Source organism: Lithobates pipiens, unplaced genomic scaffold (assembly GCF_037356315.1).
Source record: "Lithobates pipiens isolate NorthernLeopardFrog02 unplaced genomic scaffold, aLitPip1_a1.2 Scaffold_1, whole genome shotgun sequence".
Taxonomy (NCBI): Eukaryota; Metazoa; Chordata; class Amphibia; order Anura; family Ranidae; genus Lithobates; species Lithobates pipiens.
Window position 1 is genome coordinate 222,940,270 of NW_027507685.1, and position 25,275 is coordinate 222,965,544.

General features: G+C 44.9%; 1 protein-coding gene across 1 annotated transcript in view; it reads right to left on the reverse strand.

Moving 5' to 3' along the window:
• Positions 1-1,793: 1,793 nt before the first annotated feature.
• LOC143983528 (complement factor B-like) overlaps positions 1,794-25,275 on the reverse strand; it is an 83,310-nt gene continuing 59,828 nt past the window's right edge. The window contains exons 14-18 of the mRNA XM_077483326.1: positions 23,210-23,289; positions 14,872-14,975; positions 5,828-5,960; positions 4,078-4,127; positions 1,794-2,500 (exon numbers count right to left, since the gene is read on the reverse strand). Coding sequence (XP_077339452.1) covers positions 2,348-2,500; positions 4,078-4,127; positions 5,828-5,960; positions 14,872-14,975; positions 23,210-23,289 — 520 coding nt within the window. The 3' untranslated portion in view covers positions 1,794-2,347. The remainder of the gene's footprint in view (positions 2,501-4,077; positions 4,128-5,827; positions 5,961-14,871; positions 14,976-23,209; positions 23,290-25,275) is intronic.

A 25,275-nucleotide genomic window follows, 5' to 3' on the forward strand; every position in this document is an offset into this window, starting at 1 on the left:
AACAACGTCCAAGGAACTGCAGGCCTCACTTGCCTCAGTTAAGGTCAGCGTTCATGCCTCCACCATCAGGAAAAGACTGGGCAAAAATGGCCTGCATGGCAGAGTTCCAAGGAGAAAACCACTGCTGAGCAAAAAGAACATCAAAGCTTGTCTCAATTTCTCCACAACACATCTTGATGATCCCCAAGACTTTTGGGACAACATTCTGTGGACCGATGAGACAAAAGTGGAACTCTTTGGAAGGTGTGTGTCCAAGTATATCTGGCGTAGAAGGAACACTGCATTTCATAAAAAGAACATTATACCAACAGTAAAATATGGTGGTGGTAGTGTGATGGTCTGGGGCTGTTTTGCTGCTTCAGGACCTGGAAGACTTGCCGTGATAAAAGGAACTATGAATTCTGCTGTCTACCAAGAGATCCTGAAGGAGAATGTCCGACCATCTGTTCGTGTACTCAAGCTGAAACGAACTTGGGTTCTGCAGCAGGACAATGATCCTAAACACACCAGCAAGTCCACCACCGAATGGCTGAAGAAAAACAAAATGAAGACTTTGGAGTGGCCTAGCCAAAGTCCTGACCTGAATCCTATTGAGATGTTGTGGTATGACCTTAAAAAGGCCGTTCATGCTCGAAAACCCTCTAATGTAACTGAATTAGGACAATTCTGCAAAGATGAGTGGGCTAAAATTCCTCCAGGACGCTGTAAAAGCCTCATTGCACGTTATCGCAAACGCTTGGTTGCAGTTGTTGCTGCTAAGGGTGGCCCAACCAGTTATTAGGTTTAGGGGGCAATCACTTTTTCACACAGGGCCATGATGGTTTGGATTTTTTTTCACCTTTAATAATAAACACCTTCATTTACAAATTGCATTTTGTGTTTACTTGTGTTGTCCTTGACTATTGTTTAAATTGGTTTGATGTTCCGAAACACTTAAGTGTGACAAACATGCAAAGGAACAGGAAATGAGGAAGGGGGCAAACACTTTTTCACACCACTGTATGCACAGATCGTGTCTGCTGCTAGTTTGACATGCTATTTAAAGAAGTGGGGATGACTGGACCAGGGAAGGAGAGAAGATCTGAGAAGGAACCTTGGTGTTCAGGATCACATTGGTGAGGCTGTTAAACTTATGCCGCGTACACACGGGCGGACTGTATGGCGTACTTAGTCCGTCGAAACACATTTCAGCGGACAGTCCGCTCGTGTGTGGGCTTCAGCTGACTTTTTCAGCGTGCAGTCTGGCATACTAAGTATTTAGGATTTTTCGAAATTCTGTCCGTCGTACTTTGGTTTCAGCAGACAATCCGCTCGTCAGTAGGCTAGTTCGACGGACTAAGAATGGCGCATTCTCAGAAAGGATTTACACGGCAGAAGGGTGCTTTGCTGTGTATTGGACTTCCTATTTCTAGTCCCGTCGTACGTGCTGTACACATCATCGCGCAAGCTTTCGACGGACTGTTTGTGCATCCGTGTGTGGTCAAGTCCGTTCAGTCGAAAGTATGACGGACTGTCCGTCGGATTGTATGACGGACTAAGTACGCCATACAGTCCGCTCGTGTGTACGCGGCATTAGACTACCCCCATCGCTCTAAACCAAAAACTCTATGATGTTTTTGGTAGCCTTAACGCCTAAACTGAACCTATTGTGAGATATAAACCTACTTTAATTGTCTTGTTTAGATGGCTAAATTAGGAGTAATATAAGGACTGAATTACTTACCACTCCAGTCTCAATTCAGTGCATGCCACATAACTGGTCACTTCGTTTTTTAATCTTCTGTTGACAAAATTGTAGCCACTGCCTGCCTTTCTCTAGATGAACTTTTAGATAGATCAACCTCAAGCAGAATCCGGGTGACCATGACCAGTGCCGCAGCAATGACCATGTGACCAGCTGGCTGCCAAAGTACAAGGACTTTAGGGAAAGATAAGAATTTCAGAGCTTGCTATACCTTTTTTAACCATCACTCAACCATGTATTCAGAAATGTATAGGTCTATTTTAGGGGAAGCCCTTCCAAAACATTTATATCTATTATGACTGGATGCTAGTAATTTTACTCATTGGCTTCTTATTTTCTCCTCCCTCTAATGCTATTATGGATTCTAGCTCCTCCTGATGCTCTGGATAATGTAGAGTGATGCAAAGATCCAACAAAGAGATTGAGAGCTCCTCGTAAGAGAAGCTTAAGTACAGAGTAAATGTCAGAGTCCCCAAGAGCATTAAGAAGATGATGGCCAATATTCAAAGCAGAAATATCAGTCTTCGCAGAAATATCAGTAAGTAGTCACACAGTCGAGATCGAGTCTTATTCATTCTTCTATGCCCACAAGGTGTGGAACATTCAGTTCAGGTATATAAGTTCATCTTGTATAATTTCTTTTATCCACTCCATCCCAGGGATAATGCCAGCATGGAAGTCCCGGGAAGCTGCAGGGACTTGATTCCTTGTATACCCTTTACAGCTGTTCACTGTTCCCCAACTTATTACTCCGACCTGCAGAAAAGAGGAAAAGATTTCAAAAAGTTATTGCAAAATACGTTGAACTAGACATCCTTCTGCTCTGCCCTATTGTATCATGTGATTATTTTATTAAAAATGAGTGCTTGAATGGTCTTGGAGGCCAAATGCTGTCTGCTTTGCACTCACAATTGTACAAACAAAAAATAGTGATAATTTTCGTTTTTTCTGAACTGCAGTCTAGTAAGCTTTTTGACTCCCATACCCTTATACCCAACTCTTCGTGGTGAATTTAGCCACAGGGTGGCCAGGAGAGTGAACAACATACAGAAAATATATGCAAATTTTGATCGCTTGGTGCTACCCTCCTAGGCACTGAACCACTAGTGCAATTCCGATAAATACAACTCCTCTCATTGTGAAATGTTTTGATGAATATGTCAAGTTTTAAAAGTACCTCTTAGTTTCCAGGCACTGGCTTCAAAATTGTAAGTAAAAATTGTATTTTGCAAAGTGCCAATGGCCAATACTCGCCACCTGCTTGGCCATGAGCCCCTGTATATACTGGTGAGTGGGTTTTCTCTTTGACAGCTTGTTATTACCAGGGATTATGCAGGAGAATATAAATGGCTCCTGCTGCTACAGAGGTAGCAATTTGTTCCCTGTCTGCACATTTTGATATTTTTTTAAAGTAACTTTTGCTGGCTAGAGCAAGGGTTAGAGTTGGGATTGCTATTAGCAAACTACAATCGGCTTCTACTAATTTTTTTCTAGATCCCCAATAAACAAAGAAGGAAAAGTATTTCTGATAATTAAAAAAGAAAAAAGGAAAAGGTGTAGAGGGAAAAGGAAAGGGAAAGGAAAGGGGAGCAAAGGGAAAAGGAAAGGGGACAAGAAAGGCAAAGGAAAGGCAAAGGAAAGGATAGGATCTCATCTCTGACAGTGCTCCACCAAAGCAAAGAGGAGGGCAAGAGGAAGGGAAATGGAAGAGAAAAGAAAAGGAGAACAGTAAAGTATGTATAGACAAAGGAAAAGGGAGCAGAAGGGAAAAGGAAAGGGAAAAGAAAAGGAAGCAGAGAGAAAGGGGAAAAGAAAAGGAAGGAGTGGAAAAGGGAGCAGAGGGAAGGGGAAAGGGGAAAAGGAAAAGGGAAAGGAAATGATAGCATCTCATCTCTGACAGTGCTCCTCCAAAGCAGAGGGGAGGGCAAGAAAAAGGGAAATGGAAGAGAAAAAGGAGAACAGTAAAGTGTGGAAAGGGAAAGGAAAAGGGAGCAGAGGGAAAATGGAAGGAAAGGGGAAAGTAAAGGGAAAGGAAAAGAAAGAGAAGGAAAGGGAAAGGACAGATCTCATCTCTGACAGTGCTCCTCCAAAGCAAAAGGAAAGGCAAGAAAAAGGGAAATGGATATGAAAAGAAAAAGGAGAATGGTAAAGTATGAAGCTTGCACTACTTTGTAATGTGAACAAGTAAAGGAAAAGTTAAACATTATTTTGCAGGCATAAAAAAGAAAAATACCAAAACACATGGGCCAATGATTGCTGGAAAGTGAGGCAAGGTAAAGCAAAGCATGTTACAAAAATCCACCCATCATAATTAAAAGATAGGTTTACTGTACCTGGATGTAACGCTTGTTATGTTGTATAATAAGAGGACCACCAGAATCTCCTGCAAGAGATAAAAATAAGCATTAATAAACAGATGAACTGATGCTAGGTAAGCAAGATGTATTGCTACTATACAGAGGCGGCTCTATAATTAGGCAAATTAGGCAGTCGCCTAAGGCCTCCCACTAACAGGGGCCTTGCGGCCACCTAGTTTGCCTAATTAGAGAGCCGCCTCTATTGGCAGCCATAACCCCCCCCCCCACACTAAGCACAGTGCTGAGTCCGCTCACTGCTACATGGAGATATAGCGGGTTGTTTACCAGGTGATCGGAGCTCACACTGACAGCTTGACAGCCAGGGAGAGACACTCAGAGCTAGCGTTGACACTTCCCCCCTCCCCTCACAAGCAGGAGAGGAGAGAGAGCTGCTAATGCTGCTCCTCCTCCTCCGGACCCCTCCCCCTATCTGCCTGCTGACCCAACGGGACCAGTGGGGGCTCCATGAGAAACTCTTGGGGATGGAGCCAGTGCAGGACCAAGTCCCAAACTTCTGGAACTCCACTCAACTCGGATTCCTCTTAGCTGTGCAAGTCTGTAGTCATCAATCTTTGACTCCTCCTCCCGGTGCCTCTCTCCCCGCCTGCCTTGATGACCCTTTTTGCATCTACCTCTGTATACAAAGTGAGAAAAATATGTAGAACCAATCCACCCCCAAACTTCGGCTCTCACATCTTCCTTGCAGCGGTACCAAATTCCCACCGGTAAGGCAATAAAAATGGAGATCTTAAAGAGGGCAGGGGCACTGCTATAGGGGGGGTCTCCTTGATCTCTGGAGGTCTCTAAGGAAGGGGGCACTGATATAAGGGGACTCCTGCCCCGGTACTGTGCCCATTTACCCTCTTCTTTACTGTACCCTCCTGCCCTGGTACAGTGCCTACTTACCCACCCCCCAAACTGCACCCTCCTGCCCCGGTATTGTGCCCACTTACCATCCTCGTGTGCTGTGCCCTCCTGCTCCCTATACTGTGCCCTCCTGCCCCCTCACCCTCCCCCCTGTGCTGTGCCCACTCACCCTCCCCCTCTACTGTACCCTCCTGCCCCAGTACTGTGCCCACTTACCCTCCCCCTGTACTGTACCCTCCTGCCCCCTGTGCTGTGTCCACTTACCCTCCCCCTGTTCTGTAACCTCCTTATACAGTTAATTTTTATTGCTTGAATTATTTTTGTCATTATGGGTGTGAGTGGGGCCCAATGCCTATGTTTTGCCTAAGGCCTCACAAAGCCTAGAGCCGCCTCTGCTACTATATTGCCTGAAATGGGCACACTGCCTATTGCCTGCCATATCCAAAATTGAATGCAAGAGTCAATGTGTTTTGTATTGATACATTTTGGATGAGCTGAAAGCAATGAATCTGAATGAATCATTATGATACAAGATGAATTGTAATGAGTTGCTGTACTTAGCACACTTTATCGAATAAGGCCAGTTGTGTATGACAAACAAGAAAAGCTAAACCAATAGAAGTCAAATGACTTTGAGGAAGAAGGAACTGTGAAAGAGCAAGACACATAAGCTCCAGATTTCTGAAAGGACCTGCATAGGCCATATCCTTGTATGATGAAAGTTGCCCTCTTAACAAAATTAAACCTCAGGTCATTTCAGTATTGTAAGGTTGCTGGAAATTTGTAACTTTCTATCCATTTTTTCCTCCCTCCAAGGAAAAGGGGTGGTTAAAATTGGCTTAGCAAATTTATAGATTACCTTTGCAGGTCTGGGGATCCACTTCAGGGTCTACTCCTCCTGTACACAGGAAATTGTCAGTTACAACGTCTTTGATATCTACTACATCTTTAAAGTCTTCCACTTTCTCTGCATCTTTGAGGCAACCTTGTCTCTGTAAATAAGAAATTAGTAGATTAGGACAGAATGAGAAAAAAAATCAGAGGAGATTGTGAGTACTTAGAAAGAGCTGCCAGTTCAGACTGAATTTTGGCTGTTCAGAAGTTCAGCAATTAGCCAAACTAAATGGTCAGTTGGCAGACTTAAAACTCAGTTGCACAGGGAATCAAGACTACTTTCACACTGGGACGGGCGTCGGCGGTGAAGTGGCACTATTTTTAGCGCTGCTTTACCGTTGTTTTAGCGGCACTATTCTAGCAGGGTGGTTTTAACCCCCCGCTATCGGCCAAAGAAGGGTTAAAACCAGGCTTTCACACTGGAGAGACAGGAGAGGCTCTTTACAGGCGGCATGCAGGTGCTATTTTTAGCGCTGTACTGCCTGGAAAGTGACTCAGTGTGAAAGTAGCCTAAGGGTCTGCAGACAGGGGGATTTATCCAAGTCTATAAGCCTTCTTTAACCTTTTCATGCTGGCTGAATGCATATGTGCAGTCTGTCAGTGGGTGGGCCTTAGCAGTGAGCAGCCGCATTATATGCGGCCCTGTGTAAACAACTTACCGTGCTAAAAGCATGGTAGCTGGCGGGCATCGGTAAGCTCCCGATGCATACTTGCGACCAGGAGTTTTATGATCATGTGACCGCTGTGGCAGCCAATTACAGTGGTCACATAACCCGAATCCAGATCTCTGCCTCGCGGTTTTTAGCACTCTTAAAGGGCCGGGTGGCGATTGGCCTGAAGGGATCAAAAATCAATTATTTTTATAATAACTGCCCCGCGCGGGAGGGGGGGATCAATATCTGGGGCCCCTTATTTTTAAAGGGGATTCAAGATTACAATAAGCCCCCAGTCCACAGACCACCACAACTGCTATGCCAGGTATGTGGGAAAGAGGCATTTGTCTGCATCAACATGAAGACATGGTGCTTTGTCAGGGGGTCCCTTTTTCAGGGTATGAAGCCTGGTATGATACGGGAGAAGGGGGCCACACGTTCGTCTTCCTCCTTTTCTCGGCTGCCAGGCTGCATGCTGGTATGGATTTTTGAACATAGCCCTGTGCTTTTATTGTTCTTGTATTTTTGCATTGGGTTGAGCATCGGAATGCAGATCCGAAGGGGGATCCCAAACTGTTGTATTTTTTTTCTGTGTGGGGGAGCCCTATTGACATCTGTACCAGATCCTCATTTAAAGGCTAAGTTCACCTTTTTTTTTTTTTTATCTAAAATCCAGCTCCCCGTGTACCAATATACCAATAATGTGCCTCTGTTGAACAAAAATATTCTTTGATTTCAAAAACAAGGCCTACCTCATCCATGGCTATATTTTGCAGATCACTTCAGAAACTTCCTGATAAACAGACAGGACAGACTAGTCACTAAGATTACCAGCTGACCTCATTAGCACACCTTCACACATCAACTAAGTTTTCACAGCACCCCAAAGGGTGCATACTAAATTCCCTGGGGTTACATGCTGCGAACGGGACACCCCTGATATAGTGCCTGCCTGGTTAGATACAAAGCGATTGGATTGATGGTGTGTCCTCCTATTATATAGTTTGGGTAAATCTAAAGGAGAGACTGTACGATCAGATTGTATATTGTATGGCCACATGTATACACCTAAAATTACCTAGTTGCACTGTCAGTGTTGATAATTGCTAACAGCACACCAAACACAGAAGCAACCACACATTTTGTTACATAAAATAACAGGTGACAAATGCAGAAAAAAAAATGTGCAAAAATGTCCCACAAGCTACTTTGCCAGGTGTAGCACAGCCCATTGAAATCAGAAAAACAAACCAAAAAACATCTCTTGCTCCCACTATTCTAGGTGTGAATGGGGCCCTGAAAATGAAATGAATGTGTTTACACAAGAACCATGATGTTTCATTCACATGTTAAAGTGGTTGTACACCCTGTACAACCACTTTTACTTACAGGTAAGCCTATATTAAGGCTTACCTGTAGGTGCTTGAAATATCTACTAAACCTCCACAGATTAGGAGATATTTACACAAGGACCAAGCGCACATGACTACGGTGCATGCGCTGATGTCATTGGCGCATGCACACTTTAGAAAGGGCACATCATGCCGTTTCTAATAGGGGTCATGCTGTGATTGGCAGCTCCTGCACGCATGCGCGGGAGTGACGTCCCACGACTTCGGCCAGTCACAGGCTTCGGCATCAGGTAAGTGAAACATAATGGGCTTCTATGCGATGCAGCAAAATAAAGAAGTAAAACCCACCAGGGTTTACTTCCTCTTTAAAGGCTCCCCAAACGCAACAAAAACTGCAGTAATGCACCAAGCTCCACTCCAAAAAAAGTACAGGAGCTTCTCTGGGGCAATTGTTGTGCATAGGGCAGCCCTTTCAAATGAATCGGCTGCCCTATGTGTGACGAGTGAAAACGCTCCAAAACACCCAAAACAAACTTATGCGGAAATATGAGTTTTCACCAAGTGGAGATGTGAACAAGGCCTGACAACTGAGTGTTTCTGTCCACTCCCTCCTATGTACTTGTATAAAGATGGCCATACGCCATACAATCTGATTGTACAATTTCCTTTAGATTTACCAGAACTATGGAATAGAGGACACACCTTAACAATCCATTCAAGTTGTATCCAATCAGACAGGCCTACATACATAGCTGATGGGAGATCTAAAAGAGATTGTACAATCAGATTGTATAGGGAGTAGGTGGAAGATAGTTTTATAATGAGGGAAGAGTGGTCCAAAGTGGTGAACACACCCTATCAACCCTCTTTTGCGATGCAACAAGGAAGTGAAGGCTTCTGGGAGATGACCTAACAGGAAGTGAATGCTGATACAAGCTACAGGAAGTGATGTAATCTGAAAATGTGTTTAAAAATGCAAGTAAACTTACAGGATTCAAAATATCCTGTGGATAAGGAAAGCGAGAGAAAATCTCACGTGGGTCCAGCGCCAGCACTTCGGCAGGTGACTCATGATCGATAACATCCTCTGATGAAAAGTCAATTAAATCCATGCCTTCAGTCATCTGTGGCTTGGAGTAAAGACGTCTTCCTCTTCACCCAAGCCCTTGAACTGCAGCTGGGAAGAAGGATTGTTTGCTCCATCTCTCGTACATTTACCTGGCTGCTGGACAGACGCATTCCTCCATCTATGCTTGTACTGTGCAGAAACAGGTTAGTCAAGGTCAGTCAACACTTACTGCATCCGCCATAAGAGCTTCCATAGCTGCGGGTGGTGGCGGGCAAAGCACACTGTTACTCTGCCCCCCTGCCGATACTTCAGCCAGGATTTCAGAGCTATTGGTTGGTACCTCCAGATAGTCCCAGGCAAAGGGAGCCCAGACCTGCTGCTTAGCAGAGTCTAGCATCCATCTGTAGGCGATCTCCAGCTCCCATTCCTGATTGTCCAGAAACTCCAAATCTTCCTGTGCACAGAGCACTTCTAAGACATTTAGCATCCGCTCTATGTACTCCAAGATTTCCTGTCAAAGTCTGGGTCCTTGGACAGCCTCCAGAACAACAGACCGCCGTAGCCAAAGACTTCCGTCGGGCTGTCATCCGCTGTCCACGGGCACATTTAGGCTACATACCAGCAGAGAGGTCTGTGGCTCTCATCCAACTGCATCTCCACCTGGACCAGCCTGCTTAACTCATCTGTAACTTCTTGTGCCGTTGTTAGCCCAGTAACAGCATTCGCACTTCGTATTGCAATCAGTATCTTTCCTGGATGGAGGGGAGAATTTTTCCCTGGTGGCGCTGCTCATGGGCTAGCATTTCCTTCCAGAGTTGCCAGCGGACAGAATCATAATATGCCAGCAGGACCTGCACTGACACTGGTCTCCTGTGCTGTATCCGTATCTCTCGCAACCTCCTCCCGAATTCCTCTTCCTTGGCAGCTGGTATCTGTACCTCTCCTCTTCTGCTATCCAGACCTTAGATCCCGGTGGAGATTTGGCTGTCCCAGACTGCAGGAAGCATCCCACCGCTTGCCACCAAAAGTGATGGAACTGCTTGGCACCCCAACTAGGTGCTTCCTTCTGCCAAACCATGCTTCCTGCCTTCCAAACCATTCTGAGCAAGCCAAGAGCTAATACCAGCCTTTTTTACCCCAATCATCGTACAGAGACAAGACGTGAGATAAAATCCTAAGGAATGACTGATTATTAAAAACTCACACAGAATATATAGCACTCAGTTCAGGTGAGCCTGATCAAATTATTGTATGCAAAGGAAATTGTATGCAGAAATATAATTAACATAACTAAGGAACAACCAACATAAACTATGCTACTCCCCCTCTAGCAACTAATAGCTGACATAATAGTGATAGAATTAACTTGAGCTAATTAACTAGTCACTTAAACCAGCCTAGGTAGAGGGGACACACTACTAGCAGACAAACAGAAACAATACAAATATTATACAAATAATACATAATAAAAATAATACAAATAATACAAATACAAACAATACCGCCATCCTCTGTCAGGGAATCAGGAAGTGAAGCGCTGCGGCTTCGCTGCCTGGTTCCCTACTGCGCATGTGTGAGTCGCGCAGCGCAATGAGATTGGTCCCCGCTGTGTCCTGGGAACTGTGTGCTTCCCAGAACACAACGGGGGGTGTGGTGCGGGGCATCTGCGGCTAGCTATTCCCGGAAGTGAGTGCAGATACCTGGATTATACATGCATCTGCACCCCCCTCCCCCCTGAAAGGTGCCAATTGTGGAACCGGAGGGGGGAGGGTTCCGATGAGCAGAATTTCCACTTGAGGGTGGAATTCCGCTTCAAGTTAAAAAAAAGGTGCATATACTCCTCTATTACTATACAATTACAAAAGATGATCTCACTACCTATTTATATAAGTGAAAACATATTGTTTGACAAGAAACCACCTTGAAAATGAATAAATGATGTGTTTAGTGATGTCACGTGGGTACCCACAAGAGAGGAAGAGGAGCAGATAGGGAGGAGAAGGAGGCGGAACTTAGATTGCACAGGAAGGACAAACCAGACTGCTAATGTATCAGGAGCGAGGCATCAACCATGTAGGTCACATCTGGCGCTCCCAGGACGCCGGCACATGGCTCTGCAGTGTGGTTTTTTTTTAACATGTCCGCTGCTGACAATAGTGTTGCCATCTGCATTCTTTGCAGTCAACGCATAAGTCGCGGTAAACCCAATGGAACACACAAAGCCACACTCCAGGCTCTCACCGTCCAGCCTCGTCTCCTACTTCTCCTGTCAATTGTCCTCCACTCCACCTTCCATCATGCCGTCCTCACGTTTTTCTGGAAAAAGGCAGGCTTCCGTGGGCCAAAAAAAAATTATAACGCCGGATAACCCTCTTGCCCAACGGTTGAAGGCTGGCTTGTCAGAACTGATAGCCCGCCAACTACTGCCATATAAACTGGTGGACTCGGAGGCCTTTCGAAAATTTGTGCCCATTGGAACACCACAATGGAAGGTCCCAGGAAGGAAGTATTTCTCACAGAAGGGCATCCCATAGCTATATGGCCATGTTCAGTGGCAAGTGAATGTATCTCTGGCACACAGTGTCGGTGCCAAGATACAACTGACCACAGACACGTGGTCTAGCAAACACGGGCAGGGAAGGTATATAACTTTTACTGCCCACTGGGTGAACCTTCTGACGGCCGTCAAGCATGTATCCCATGGCACCCATGTAGATTTGGTTTTACCGCCACGGATTGCATGCGGGCCTGCCTCTTCTTCTTTTCCGCTGCTTTTCTAGCGTCTCTTCTGCTGCGCTGCCCAAGATCCCCAGAACCTATTCGACATGCCAGGTGAGGCGTTGCCATGCTGTGCTGCGTCTGTTGTGCCTGGAAGCCAAGAGCCACACTGGCCCTGCACCCCTTTCAGCTTTGCGTTCACAGGCAGATCAGTGGCTAACACCGCTCAATTTGACAGTTGGTAAAGTGGTGTTTGACAACGGTGCCAATCTGCTTAGCGCATTGAAACAGGGCAAAATTACACACGTGCCATGCATGGCACACATCTTAACCTTGGTCGTGCAGCGATCCGTTGTCAAATACACTGGGGTCCAGGACATCTTGCGGCAGGCAAGGAAAATCTCGGACCATTTCAGAAGATCTTACACGGCCATGGCTCGCCTTGCTGACATTTAGCGGCGACACAATCTGCCAGTCAGACACCTTATTTGTGATTGCCCGATGGAACTCAACCTTCTATATGCTTGATAGGCTGCTCCAGCAGAAACGTGCAGTTAACAACTACCGGTACGAACTCTGCGGCAGAACAGGTTCTGGGGAGCTTGTTTTTTTTTTCACTGCGCCAGTGGCTGCTCATGCGCGACGCATGCAGACTTCTGCGGCCATTTGATGAGATCACTAAACTGTGACATCGTACCTTATGCCTTCTTTATGGAACGTGCATTGCGTCGTGTCATTGATCAAGCCGTGGAGGAGCAGGAGCAGGAAGATGAGGAAGTCGCCAATGCTGGATGAATACCCGGGGGGGGGGCTACTCTATCTGAGACAAGTCAACAACAGGAGTCTGAAGAGGAGTCAGAGGGGGATGGTGCCGGGGCGGATGAGGAGGAGCAAGAAGAGCATGCTTTAAACCTTTCTGGGATCCCTGTTGTTGTGTGTGGATGGGGAAAGGAGAACAAGGAGGACGACATTATCCTGGATGATGAGCAGGAGCCAGGCCACCACACCGCTTCCAGTTTAGTGCAAATGGGGGCCGTCATGCTCCAGTGATTTAACAGGGACCCCCGGATAAAAAGCATAAAGGTCAAGGACCAGTACTGGGTGGCAACATACTTAGACCCCCGGTACAAACACAAAATGGTGGAAATGTTACCACCATCACAGAGGGCTGTCAGAATGGAGCACTTACAGGCCTTGCTTCGAGAAATGCTGCATTCTGCTTTTGCGTGCGCTGGCAGAGGAGGAATTCCCACTCCAAGAGAAGGAGTTGCGGGTACCAATCCAACAGCGCCTGCAAGAAGAGGCCGGTCTGAAGATGTGTTGGTGACTTCTGATATGAGGTCATTCTTTCAGCCGACCCATCGACAGGTGTCATCCGGATCCAGCATCAGGGAATGCCTAGACTGACAGGTGTCTGACTACATCGGGTTAACGGCCGATGTGTACGCTCTGAGAAGCGATGAACCCCTGGACTACTGGGTGGGCAGCCTTGCCCAAATTTGCAATAGAACTGTTGGCTTGCCCCTCGTCCAGTGTCCTGTCCGAAAGGACGTTCATCGCAGCTGGGGAGATCGTGACCAATAAGCGCACTCGCCTAGCTCACGACAGTGTTGACTACCTCACATTTATAAAAATTAATGAGGCATGGATCTCGGAGGAATTCAACACATGTGACCAGTAGACTATGTATATGCATAACTCTATAAACTATTTATTTAATCTAGCACACGGACCTTTTTTCTACCCTTGGCTCACTTCCTTGTACAAAAAAAGCACACCGTACTATATGCCCGTACCCTCCTGTTTGAAAAGGTTGAGCGGTGTCATATTTTTGGGTCCCGCAGCGAGTTGCTGGTATCAGTGCTGTTGTCAGTGCTCTCTATCTCGGTGCTGGTGTCAGTGCTCAGTCTCTATCGTGGTGCTGGTTTAAAACAGTGAGGGAGATAGCGGCGGAAAAGCCAATCAGCAGGCAGTGCCAGCACCATGGCTGAGGATTAGCACTGGAATGGCATCTCTGGACCACCACAGTGGAGCCCTGCATAGGTGGGGGTAAGGGCCAGGCAGAGGGAGGGACTGAAGCACAGGTTGGCACACTGGGACACTGGCACAGGACTGCGCTGCCCTGACTGTGGAACTGATCATCTCCTGCACCCCCTTCATAGCCTGGCCTGACCTTGCCTCTCCTCCATGGCCTTCATGCGCTCCTGAATTGTCAAAATTTCACCGATAAAAAAAGAATGCTTGTCGTTGCCGATCCCAGATTCACTTAATACTTTTGTTATGTCAGTGTCTATGTTGTGGGACTATGTGTGCACAGCTAGTAAGTATTTTGTGGCTGAAAATATGACCTGGAGATTTTTACGGTTCCCCTGCTATTAAAGTCAATGGGGTCTGCTGTGAACCGTAAGGTTCTCAAACTTTTGGCCGCATTCGCGAAACGTCCCGTTGGAAGTTCGTCCATCACTATTTGTTAGTCCCGAAAGTTAGTGTTTGCATACGCTCAGACAATAATGCTCAAGTATGGTTGTAGGTCATTGCATTGTGTGAAGGAGAAGGGTTGTGCCTCCTCACTCTAGACCTAATAGGAAGGCTGACATTTTTCATGCAATCCAGTGGTGCTGTCATGAGATGCCGACTGTAAAGAGTAAAGCTCGCAGTACATGTACACACATGGTACAATCTTATTATGAGTATGCAGGTTAAATGGGTTGATTTACTAAAACTGGAGAGCGCAAAATCTGGTGCAACAGCCATGTAGCCAATCAGCTTCTAACTTCAGCTTGCTTAATTAAGCTTTGACAATAAAATCCGGAAGCTGATTGGTTCTCTGCAGAGCTGTAGCAGATTTTGCACTCTCCAGTTTTAGTAAATCAACTGCAAAGTCTGTCTGATTGGACACAATGTGATTGTATAGTTTAGGTAGGACCATGTATAACATAGAGGTTGATTTAATAAAAGCAAATATACTGTGCACTTTGAAAAGTGCAGTTGCTCCAGATCTTAGTAAATAAGCAGCAGCTCTGCTGACCTCCATCATCCAATCATGTGCAAGCAAAAATACTGTTTTCTTTATTATTATTTTTTATTTTTGTTCACTCTTTTCTGGCATATCATTTTTATGGAAGAACAACAAGAGAACACTGGCAAAAGCCTAAAATGCGAGCATGTCAAAAACACTAATCTGGACAGCAGGATTACAGATTGCAGTCCTCCTTACCCATTTTCCTTGCTTTATCTGGACATTCATCTGCACCAAAGCATTTCTACCTTCCTCTGTAATAAATAACGCTTTCACCAGATCTCCAGACAGTAGAAAGTTTTCTGTGGAGGAAAAATAGACAGAATTTATCCTTACAACTGTTTGTATGTTTTTTAACAGGATAACACTTTAGTGTATCTAAAGCCAAAACTTTGAGGTACAAATGTACAAATGGAATTCATAAATACAATTAACAAGTAGCGGTCTCCCCGACTTCCAAGGGCCTGATGGTGACCCTCAGAACCAGGGGGAACTGACATTCCTCCTCAGGGTGCAGATTACTAGGCACACCGGTTCAAGGTGGAAAGATTGAGCACCAGTTACTTTTTGTAAAATTGAACAAAAATATATTTCTCTTAACAGGAATGGTGGGAGAGAGGGTTAGGGCACAGGACACCCTTAGGTAAATGCAATAGCATTTAAGCAAAACTCTGCAGACCAAAAATAGAACTAGGCAGACAGCAATAAAGATAAAGGGCCTTTAAGCTGAATGCAGCAATCTGTATCTTGTAGCAACTGCTGTCTCCTGTAGCAACAACTTCTCTCTGTGTATCCTAATGTATCCTTCCAGCTTAACTTACAGTATCCCACTGTAGATCCTTAACCGCTGTACTTACCTTCAAGCTTTACTTACAGCTACCTGCCTTACTCATTTAGCCTGGGTTCACACTAGCGCGATCTCAGAGATCGCATGTGATTCGCACCCGTACCACAGGTGCACATGCGATGCCTGAGCAAAGCGAGTTCAGTCATACAGTTGTATGGTTGAACTCGTATTGGATTAACACAGAAAATAGTGCAGGGACTTGTTTTTCTCTCCGCTGCAGAATCGAATCGCATGGGTTTTCTCACCTATGCAATCCAATTCCTGTGTGAGTTCACAGGTCGCACTACGATCTGTGAACTAAACTGGGGGTGTCTTTAACTTTGTTAATTAACTTTGTTAATTACACCCGCAGCGTTTCGCACAAGCTACGGGAGAGGAGCGATGCGGGAACAGGCGCTGGAGTCACGCTGCTTCCCACATCACACTAGTGTGAACCTAGGGTTAAGCTTTACTCACAGCTACCGCTGTATTCCTGGATGAGTCTCCACTGAAGCTTTCCCACTTACTTCACCGTCCTCGGCTAGTGAAGCGTCTGCTCTGCTACTTCTTCAGAACTTCATCCCTTCCAAACTTGCCTCTGGTAACAGGAGTGGTCGTCCCTCCGGCAACTGCTTCTCCTTTACCTCCGGCAACAAATAGGCTCCCCTCGGGCTGAGCCTCTAACACACATGGTTCTGCCCCAGGCTTCGGGCTTAACCTCCGCTGCTCCTCCTTTTGCGGCCCCTTGAATTATTAGATAGGCCTCAGGCTTCAGGCCCAGCAACAAGGAGCTGTTTAACACACACCCACCTAGGCCGCAGCCTCGGGCAGGAAGAACCCCAATCGCCTGACTCCTGCTGAATAAATAGCCTATCCCAGCATGCACAGGGGCCAAAAGAAACTCCTGCTGATTGGCTAAGACAACTTATTTATCCATCACCTAAATTCACTGTAATCCATCATCCCAATGACAAAGGTAACAGTGCCACCTATTGACAGAAGAGAGAGACCACAAATTAAACTCAGACTTAGGACAGAAATCAGTGGATCAAAGACTACCAATTAGCCAGGCTAGTTACTACCTGGCACAACTAGATTTATTAGCAGCCCTGTTCAGGACCAGGATGCTACAAACAGAAAAAACAGCAATTGCTACCTTCAAAAATGTGCTACTTAGGCTGGCCATACACTGTACAAATTTCTTGTATTATTTTCCTTTAGATTTACCAAAATCATTTAATATGATGTCAAACCTAAACACTTCAATTTGTATGCAATCAGGCAGGACCTTACACTACATAGTTGAAGGTAAATCTAAAGGAAATTGAACGAGAAGATTGTATAATGTATGGCCAGCTTAAAAGTACATAGGTATGAGATAAACATTTCCTAATCCAGAACTTTTTAAAAGTTATGGAAGTTATAGCTTTTTAGAACATCGCTGCACAAATAGTGGCTAATAACTTAACTAGTTGTGGGGGGTGCTGCACACACCCCAAGGAACGTGATCAAAGTATCACATCCTGTACCTCTGCCTTGCTGCCAGCAATTAACAGCTGTCAAAATGACAGCCAGGAGTTGTGTGTAAATACAGGAGCTACTATAGCCACTGCTGTAAAAAAAACTGTTGTAAGCAGACCTTTTGACACTCTTTTTATAATCACTGTTCATAGGCAAGATAGAGAGATACAAACTATCACTATTTTTACACTGGGCAAAGAGCACTGGGCGAAGAGCACTGTGCCCTGAGCCCACCCAGTTGTGTGACAATAGCAAATTAATATTCGCTATAGTCTTCCCGATTCTCCTCCTGGGCAATCAGGAAGCGGGTCTTAAGACCCGATTGGCTGAGAGGAGAAGCGGCCGTATTGGCCACCGAGGAGGAAGCCACAGAGGAGGAGACGCAGGGGAAGCCAAAGCTGCCCGCAACATAGATGAGGTAAGTGTGGGGCCGGTGGGCGGACAGGCGAGCGAGGGGGGGTGGGGGAATCAACCGACCGAGCGACGGGGGGGGAATCGACTGACCGACTGAACAGTGTGGGGGTGGTGGGTGTTTTGTTTTCCTGCCCCCCCCCCCAAAAAAAAATTGAGTCAGCAGCACTGTCCTACACCCTGCACGCATGCATATCCTGGAATAGTAAATATCACTGAAAGAATTGCTTAGACATGAAAGGAATGAAAGGAATTCATCTTCCTATACTTAAGTGCAGTCAAATTAATTTAGGTCATTATGGGCATTTCTTGTTCTAGTAATAAGTATAGTTTAAGCATTAGACGAAATTAGAGACAATCCCCTTCAACCCTCAAATCTCATGCTTCAGGAGCCCAAAAGAAACACTCACTCTGACAACAAGACTTTCCGTGAGTGATCAAGTCTGTATAATGCTGCGTACACACGATTGGAATTCCAACCAGAAAAATACAGATGAGAGATTTTCATCGGAAAAATGCGACCATGTGTATGCTCCATCGGAATTCAGCTGTCCGAATTTCCGCCAGCCAAAAATTGATAGCATGTTTTCAATTCCGATCGTGTGTATACAATTCCGACACGCCAAAAATCATGCATGCTCAGATTCAACTACGAGACGGAAGCTATTGAACTTTCTTTTTCTAGTCCCGTCGTACGTGTTGTACGAAACCATGTTCTAAACGATCATAATTTTGTGGGACCATGTGTAGGCAACACAGCTTGAGCGGAATTCCGTCGAAATTCCGTCGGGAAAACCATCAGAGCTTTTTCCGACGAGATTTCCGATCATGTGTACGCGGGATTAGAGAATCATTTTACAGCAGCATCAGTACGACAGCATCTCAAACTACTACTGACAGCTGGGAGACTGGATTTTTGACAGATGACCAGGAAAATCCCAGCCAGAGTTTAAAATTTCTACATTCCCAACAGAGTCTTGACCTAAGCTGCATATCAGCTAAAGACACAATCATTAAGATCCAAACTGATAAAGCTGTCAGCTCAAACATTACATCAGGAATGTTGCTATAAATTAAATGCATAAGAAACCCATCAGTCATTAACCAGTTCCAGACCGGCGCTCGCTGATGTACGCCAGGACCCCCGTGAGACCGGTCGCGGGTCCCGCGGACTTGATCGCTGCGGGGATACCTGCGATCGTCTCATGGGTGCGGCTGAACGGGGGGATGCTGTTGTAAACAGCATCTCCCCGTTCTGCCTAGCAACAAGTGATGCTGATCTCTGCTCCATGTGATTGGAGCAGAGATCAGTGTTCACTAAAACAAAGCCCAGCCCCCCACAGTTAGTAACACGCCCCTAGGAACACTTAACCCCTACACTGCCACCCCCTGGTTAACCCCTTCACTGCCAGTGTCAATTACACAGGAATCACTGCATTTGTATAGCACTGATGGCTGTATAAATGACAATGGTCCCAAAAATGTGTAAAAAATGTCCAAAGTGTCTGCCATAATGTCGCAGTCACAATAAAAATCCCTGATCGCCGCCATTACTAGTAAAAAATTAATTATTGATAAAAATGCCATAAAACTATCCCCTATTTTGTAAACGCTATAACTTTTGCGCAAACCAATCAATAATCGCTTATTATGATTTTTTTTACCAAAAATATGTAGAAGAATACATATCAGCCTAAACTGAGGGAAAAAAAAGTTTTTTATATATTTTTGGGGGATATTTATTATAACAAAAAGTAAAAAATAATGGGTTTTTTTCAAAATTGTCGCTCTATTTTTGTTTATAGCGTAAAAAATAAAAACCGCAGGGGTGATCAAAAAGCACCAAAAGAAAGCTCTATTTGTGGGGAAAAAAGGATGTCAATTTTGTTTGGGAGCCACGACGCACGACCGCGCAATTGTCAGTTAAAGCGACGCAATGCCGAATCGCAAAAAGTGGTCTGGTCTTAAGCCAGCAAAATGGTCCGGTCTGAAAGTGGTTATTACCAGCCATCATGCAAGAAAGTAGGTGGAAGTAGAGCCTCCTAAACATGGGCTTGACAAGAATCCATTCAACCAGCTAGAAAGACTATCCTACATCCACCTTTAAAGGACCTTGCCAGCTCTGCCACCTGGAGAAGAGGCCTAATGTCTTCAAGCACTGTTCCAGGATGTGAAGTTCAGGACATCGAAGACTCATCAGAGACTGCATCTTTCTCTTGTAATCACATGTACATACAGTATGTTACCAGTGATTACTCAACTGGTCTACTTTGATCTGTTCTGTTTAACCTTTGGATTATAAATCAGATGATGAGAGACTCAGAGAATAAATCTTTTATCTTGAGGACCCATGTACATATGTTACCATTGTTTACTCAACTGGTCTTTGTGGGCCTGTTCTTTTTATCCTTTTAATTAACTGAAGTCAGTAGAGGTTTTACATACTATAGCCTATCTGACAGTGTTATTGTTTAAGCTAACCTGTGTGGCTGGTAGAATTTTAGGCTACATGGTATTGTTAACTGTTCTGTATGTTAAATGCACTACCATCTCTGTCATTTTATGCCTTTTTTTCTCCTCACTTTACTTTTTCATTGTTTGACCATTAATAGGCATCAATATACAAAGCTTGCTTTCATTGATTGTTCTACTGTCTGTTATTTCCAAATAGCATTATTGCTGATGTAGCACCCTGGAGTTAAGTCAAGGAGCTCCTTACAATTTGACTTGCCAAGAGTAGTCACCTTGGTCGATTGATAGGGATCTATTGATTTCTCAGTTTGGCCTTGTTACTTTTCTGTTCTACCACTGGGTGGCCGGGTACTTGGTGGTACAGTGGTGTGAAAAAGTGTTTGCCCCCTTCCTCATTTCCTGTTCCTTTGCATGTTTGTCACACTTAAGTGTTTCGGAACATCAAACCAATTTAAACAATAGTCAAGGACAACACAAGTAAACACAAAATGCAATTTGTAAATGAAGGTGTTTATTATTAAAGGTGAAAAAAAATCCAAACCATCATGGCCCTGTGTGAAAAAGTGATTGCCCCCCTTGTTAAAACATACTATAACTGTGGTTGTCCACACCTGAGTTCAATTTCTCTAGCCACACCCAGGCCTGATTATTGCCACACCTGTTCACAATCAAGGCATCACTTAAATAGGAGCTGCTTGACACAGTAAGGTCCACCAGAAGATCCTTAAAAGCTACACATCATGCCGAGACCCAAAGAAATTCAGGAACAATTGAGAAAGAAAGTAATTGAGATCTATCAGTCTGGAAAGGGTTATAAAGCCATTTCCAAAGCTTTGGGGATCCAGCGAACCACAGTGAGAGCCATTATCCACAAATGGCGAAGACATGGAACAGTGGTGAACCTTCCCAGGAGTGGCCGGCCGCCCAAAATTACCCCAAGAGCGCAGCGACGACTCATCCAAGAGGTCACAAAAGACCCCACAACAACGTCCAAGGAACTGCAGGCCTCACTTGCCTCAGTTAAGGTCAGCGTTCATGCCTCCACCATCAGGAAAAGACTGGGCAAAAATGGCCTGCATGGCAGAGTTCCAAGGAGAAAACCACTGCTGAGCAAAAAGAACATCAAAGCTCGTCTCAATTTCTCCACAACACATCTTGATGATCCCCAAGACTTTTGGGACAACATTCTGTGGACCGATGAGACAAAAGTGGAACTCTTTGGAAGGTGTGTGTCCAAGTATATCTGGCGTAGAAGGAACACTGCATTTCATAAAAAGAACATTATACCAACAGTAAAATATGGTGGTGGTAGTGTGATGGTCTGGGGCTGTTTTGCTGCTTCAGGACCTGGAAGACTTGCCGTGATAAAAGGAACTATGAATTCTGCTGTCTACCAAGAGATCCTGAAGGAGAATGTCCGACCATCTGTTCGTGTACTCAAGCTGAAACGAACTTGGGTTCTGCAGCAGGACAATGATCCTAAACACACCAGCAAGTCCACCACCGAATGGCTGAAGAAAAACAAAATGAAGACTTTGGAGTGGCCTAGCCAAAGTCCTGACCTGAATCCTATTGAGATGTTGTGGTATGACATTAAAAAGGCCGTTCATGCTCGAAAACCCTCTAATGTAACTGAATTAGGACAATTCTGCAAAGATGAGTGGGCCAAAATTCCTCCAGGACGCTGTAAAAGCCTCATTGCACGTTATCGCAAACGCTTGGTTGCAGTTATTGCTGCTAAGGGTGGCCCAACCAGTTATTAGGTTTAGGGGGCAATCACTTTTTCACACAGGGCCATGATGGTTTGGATTTTTTTTCACCTTTAATAATAAACACCTTCATTTACAAATTGCATTTTGTGTTTACTTGTGTTGTCCTTGACTATTGTTTAAATTGGTTTGATGTTCCGAAACACTTAAGTGTGACAAACATGCAAAGGAACAGGAAATGAGGAAGGGGGCAAACACTTTTTCACACCACTGTATTAGATATGAGAAGTACAACTCAAGGTCAGGTTATAAGTATATGGGGTATCTCAGCCAATGGGCAGGGGTTTTCTTGAATCCCTTGGCCTGCTGGGAGAGCCTATATATTTGGGTGGAGTCAGGTGATCTATTCTGTGTTCTGAGCCACCTGGACAGCTCTCTGGGTGGACATGCGTCGTATGCCCCAGGCTTCTAGGCCAGAGACTGGGCCTATACCGGGGGCACCTGGCTGCTAGGCTGTGTGAGGGCCTATCCAGAAGTGAGAGAGCAGCACAGGGTTGGGATTGCGGACTGCAGTCCAACCAGAAGTGACGGTTCTGCCGGCCGAAGAATTTGTCATTGGTTGGAGGCAGAATGAAAGCTGTTGCCACAAAGGGACCAATTGCCTTTACCAGGGTCCACAGTGAGTAACTGAAGCAAGTACCGGAACCATATTCTCATGGAAAAGGCACGGTGGAGAATCGGGAAACTTAATTAAGTCAGGGACCCAACCAGCGGATGAGACCCTTGCAGAGCAGCCTTGTGTGTCAAGCCAGGGACCCAGAGCCGGTTAGCAGGGGTGAAGTATCTGGAGTGCCAAGCTAGGGACGCAGAAGAGAAGCGCGGGGTGAAGCTTGAGGGAGATACCACGCAAACCTTGGAGGAGCTCAAGGGATTCAGAGTCAGTGAATCAGAGGTTATAGTGATGAGAGACCAGTAGCTCAGTATTGAAGAAGTATAAGGAGCAGTTGCAGTGGAGCTGAAAGAACTGTTACAATTGAGTTAGAAACTGTTAAAGGACTGTTACCGTAGGAGACAGCATTCCTGCAAGTACATATGTGGCTTCGTGCTGGGGCCTTTCCCTGCACGGCTGTCCTCCTATTGAAGTCTCGGAGTCTGCCAATTGAGTATGCAACTATCTAAGGGTGTTCTGGCCCTAACCCTCTTTCCCTTCAAAATATGAAAGGACTGTTAAAAGAAATAAAACATCTTTTACATCCAAAAAGTGTCTGGTGCCCAATGACTTTCATCATATTTGCACCCACTATGCCTCACAACCCACCACATATTGAAGGATGTCACTATCTTTGGCCTTGGAGGTTCTCATTAGACCAAAAGATGTAAAAGACTTTACTACACTGAGTACTAGGTTTGCTGTCTGTGATTCCTATGTGAGACCTAGTGCTCGTGTACTCAGCTGGGTATGTCCAAGAGGTGGGGGGTTTTGAGAAGGTTGAGGCCAGCATCAGAAGACCTATCTTAATCAGAGGCACTTTCGGGGGTTGTGCTACATATTCTTTACTTCACACTGTTATATTTCTTGGAATATTTGCACGCTTACCATGTTTCTTGCAAGACGGAGCCATGTCTCGTTGTTTTAATGCCCAGGATGTTCCACTTGTACATGGAAGACAAATAGGCCTGTAAAAAGAAAATCATTTTGAAATTTTTCATTGCTTATATTCTTTGGCAAAATATGCATATTTCCATCATTTTTTTTACAGTGCATTGCAATACAATATTTTTACTTGCTTTTTTATTTTACACTTTCAGAGAGTTCACATTTTTAGTTACTATATTTTCCACTTGAAGACCAAGCCTTTTCTGGAACTTTTTGTTTACAAGTTTAAATCAGTATTTTTTGCTAGAAAAATACTTATAACCCCCAAAAGATTTTGCAGAGACCCTAGGAAAAAAAAATTGAGATATTTGCAATTTTTTATGTCACACAGTATTTGCCATTTTTCAAATGCATATACGATATCGCGGCTCCGGCCACTCAGAGCGCCGGAGCCACGATACCCGGAAGACACGCCGAGGGAACATGTCAGCTCCCTCGGCGTGGATCGGCCCAGATTTCGGGGCAATTTTTTGGGAAAAAAATAAAAAAACACAATATACACCCAAATATTTTTGTAAAATGTGAAAGATGATGTTACGTGTTAACATTGTGCACATTCATGGAATTACAACAAGTTACAATACTTAAAGTGGTAGTAAAGTCATTTTTATAAGTTTAACCTACAGGTAAGCCTATACTAAGGCTTACCTGTAGGTAAAAAAAATATCTCCTAAACCTGTATGGTTTAGGAGATATTACCCTCGCAATGCACTGCTGACTGCAGCGGTGCATGCGCACAGGTGAGTCTCGGCTGGAAGCCCAGCAGACGCCGGACTCTGCCGGAAAGAAATCTCCTGCGCGCATGAGCGGGAGTAACGATATCGTGGCTCCAGGCACTCACAGCGCCGGAGCCGTGATACCCGGAAGACACACTGAGGGAACATGTCAGCTACTTCGGCATGGATCGGGCCAGATTTCGGGGCCTCGTTCTAAGGTAAGTATTTCATAATGAGCTAGTATGCGGTGCATGCTAGCTCATTATGCCTTTTCCTTTGCAGGTCAAAAAAAAAAACTTCAGCGGGTTTACTCCCACTTTAAAAATCTCCATGGACGAAGCTTTACATTTTTTTTACATTTTACAGGTTACATGTTTAGGATTACAGAGGTGTGAACATCATTTACATATGCATGCACAACCTATGTATACTTCTGTGCATGAGCACTGAGTGATGGGGGTGCTTTTACATTTTTGACACTGTCCCTTTTACTTCTTTTTTAAATCACTTTTATTTCTTACAAGGAAAATAAACCTTGTAATAGAAATAAGGATGACAGGTCCTCTTTATAGAGAGATCTGGGATCAAAAAGACCCCAATCTCTCCTTTACCTTTAAAAGTAAAAGATTAAAAAAAACAAGTTTGATTTTTCGTTCCAGTCCTTCGAGTACATAAAGGTGATCAGAGACCATCTGTTCACCTTTATGACCAGCTGGCCACGCCTTCTGATTGTTTCTCGGGGATGTGCCGTAAAAACAGTAAGCCTGAGAAAATCCGGCGAGTGGCTGGAGGGGGGGTTGTCCCCTCCTGCCACTTCTGAAAGCGATCCAGTGATTAATTAGCTGGAAAGCTGACCGCAGGCTGAAAAAAAAAATACCAGGGTTATGAGTGATAGCTTTAGCTTTAACCCTGGTAAACTACCTGTAAACTGCAATGTATATATATGTATTGCAGTCAAAAAGTAATTAAAATAACTTTCAATATGACACACAATCATAAATTTTAGTGTAAATACAAACAAGAGTAACTAAATATTACCCTCAGGCTGGGCTCACACAAATCAGGCCCAAATTTTTCCCTGAATTCGGACCTGAAACAAAGCCAAGAGGACCCCTGTGCAATCCGCTCCGCGGCCACCAGGGAGATGTGTTAACCGGCTCCATTGAGAGTTGGGCACACTCTTCTGTCATGCGAATTGGATGTGGGGAAACCAACATCCAATTTGCAGTAGTGTGAACCCAGCCTTAGACGAAGTCAGAAGCGACGAAACGCATTTGCAGGACTTTACGG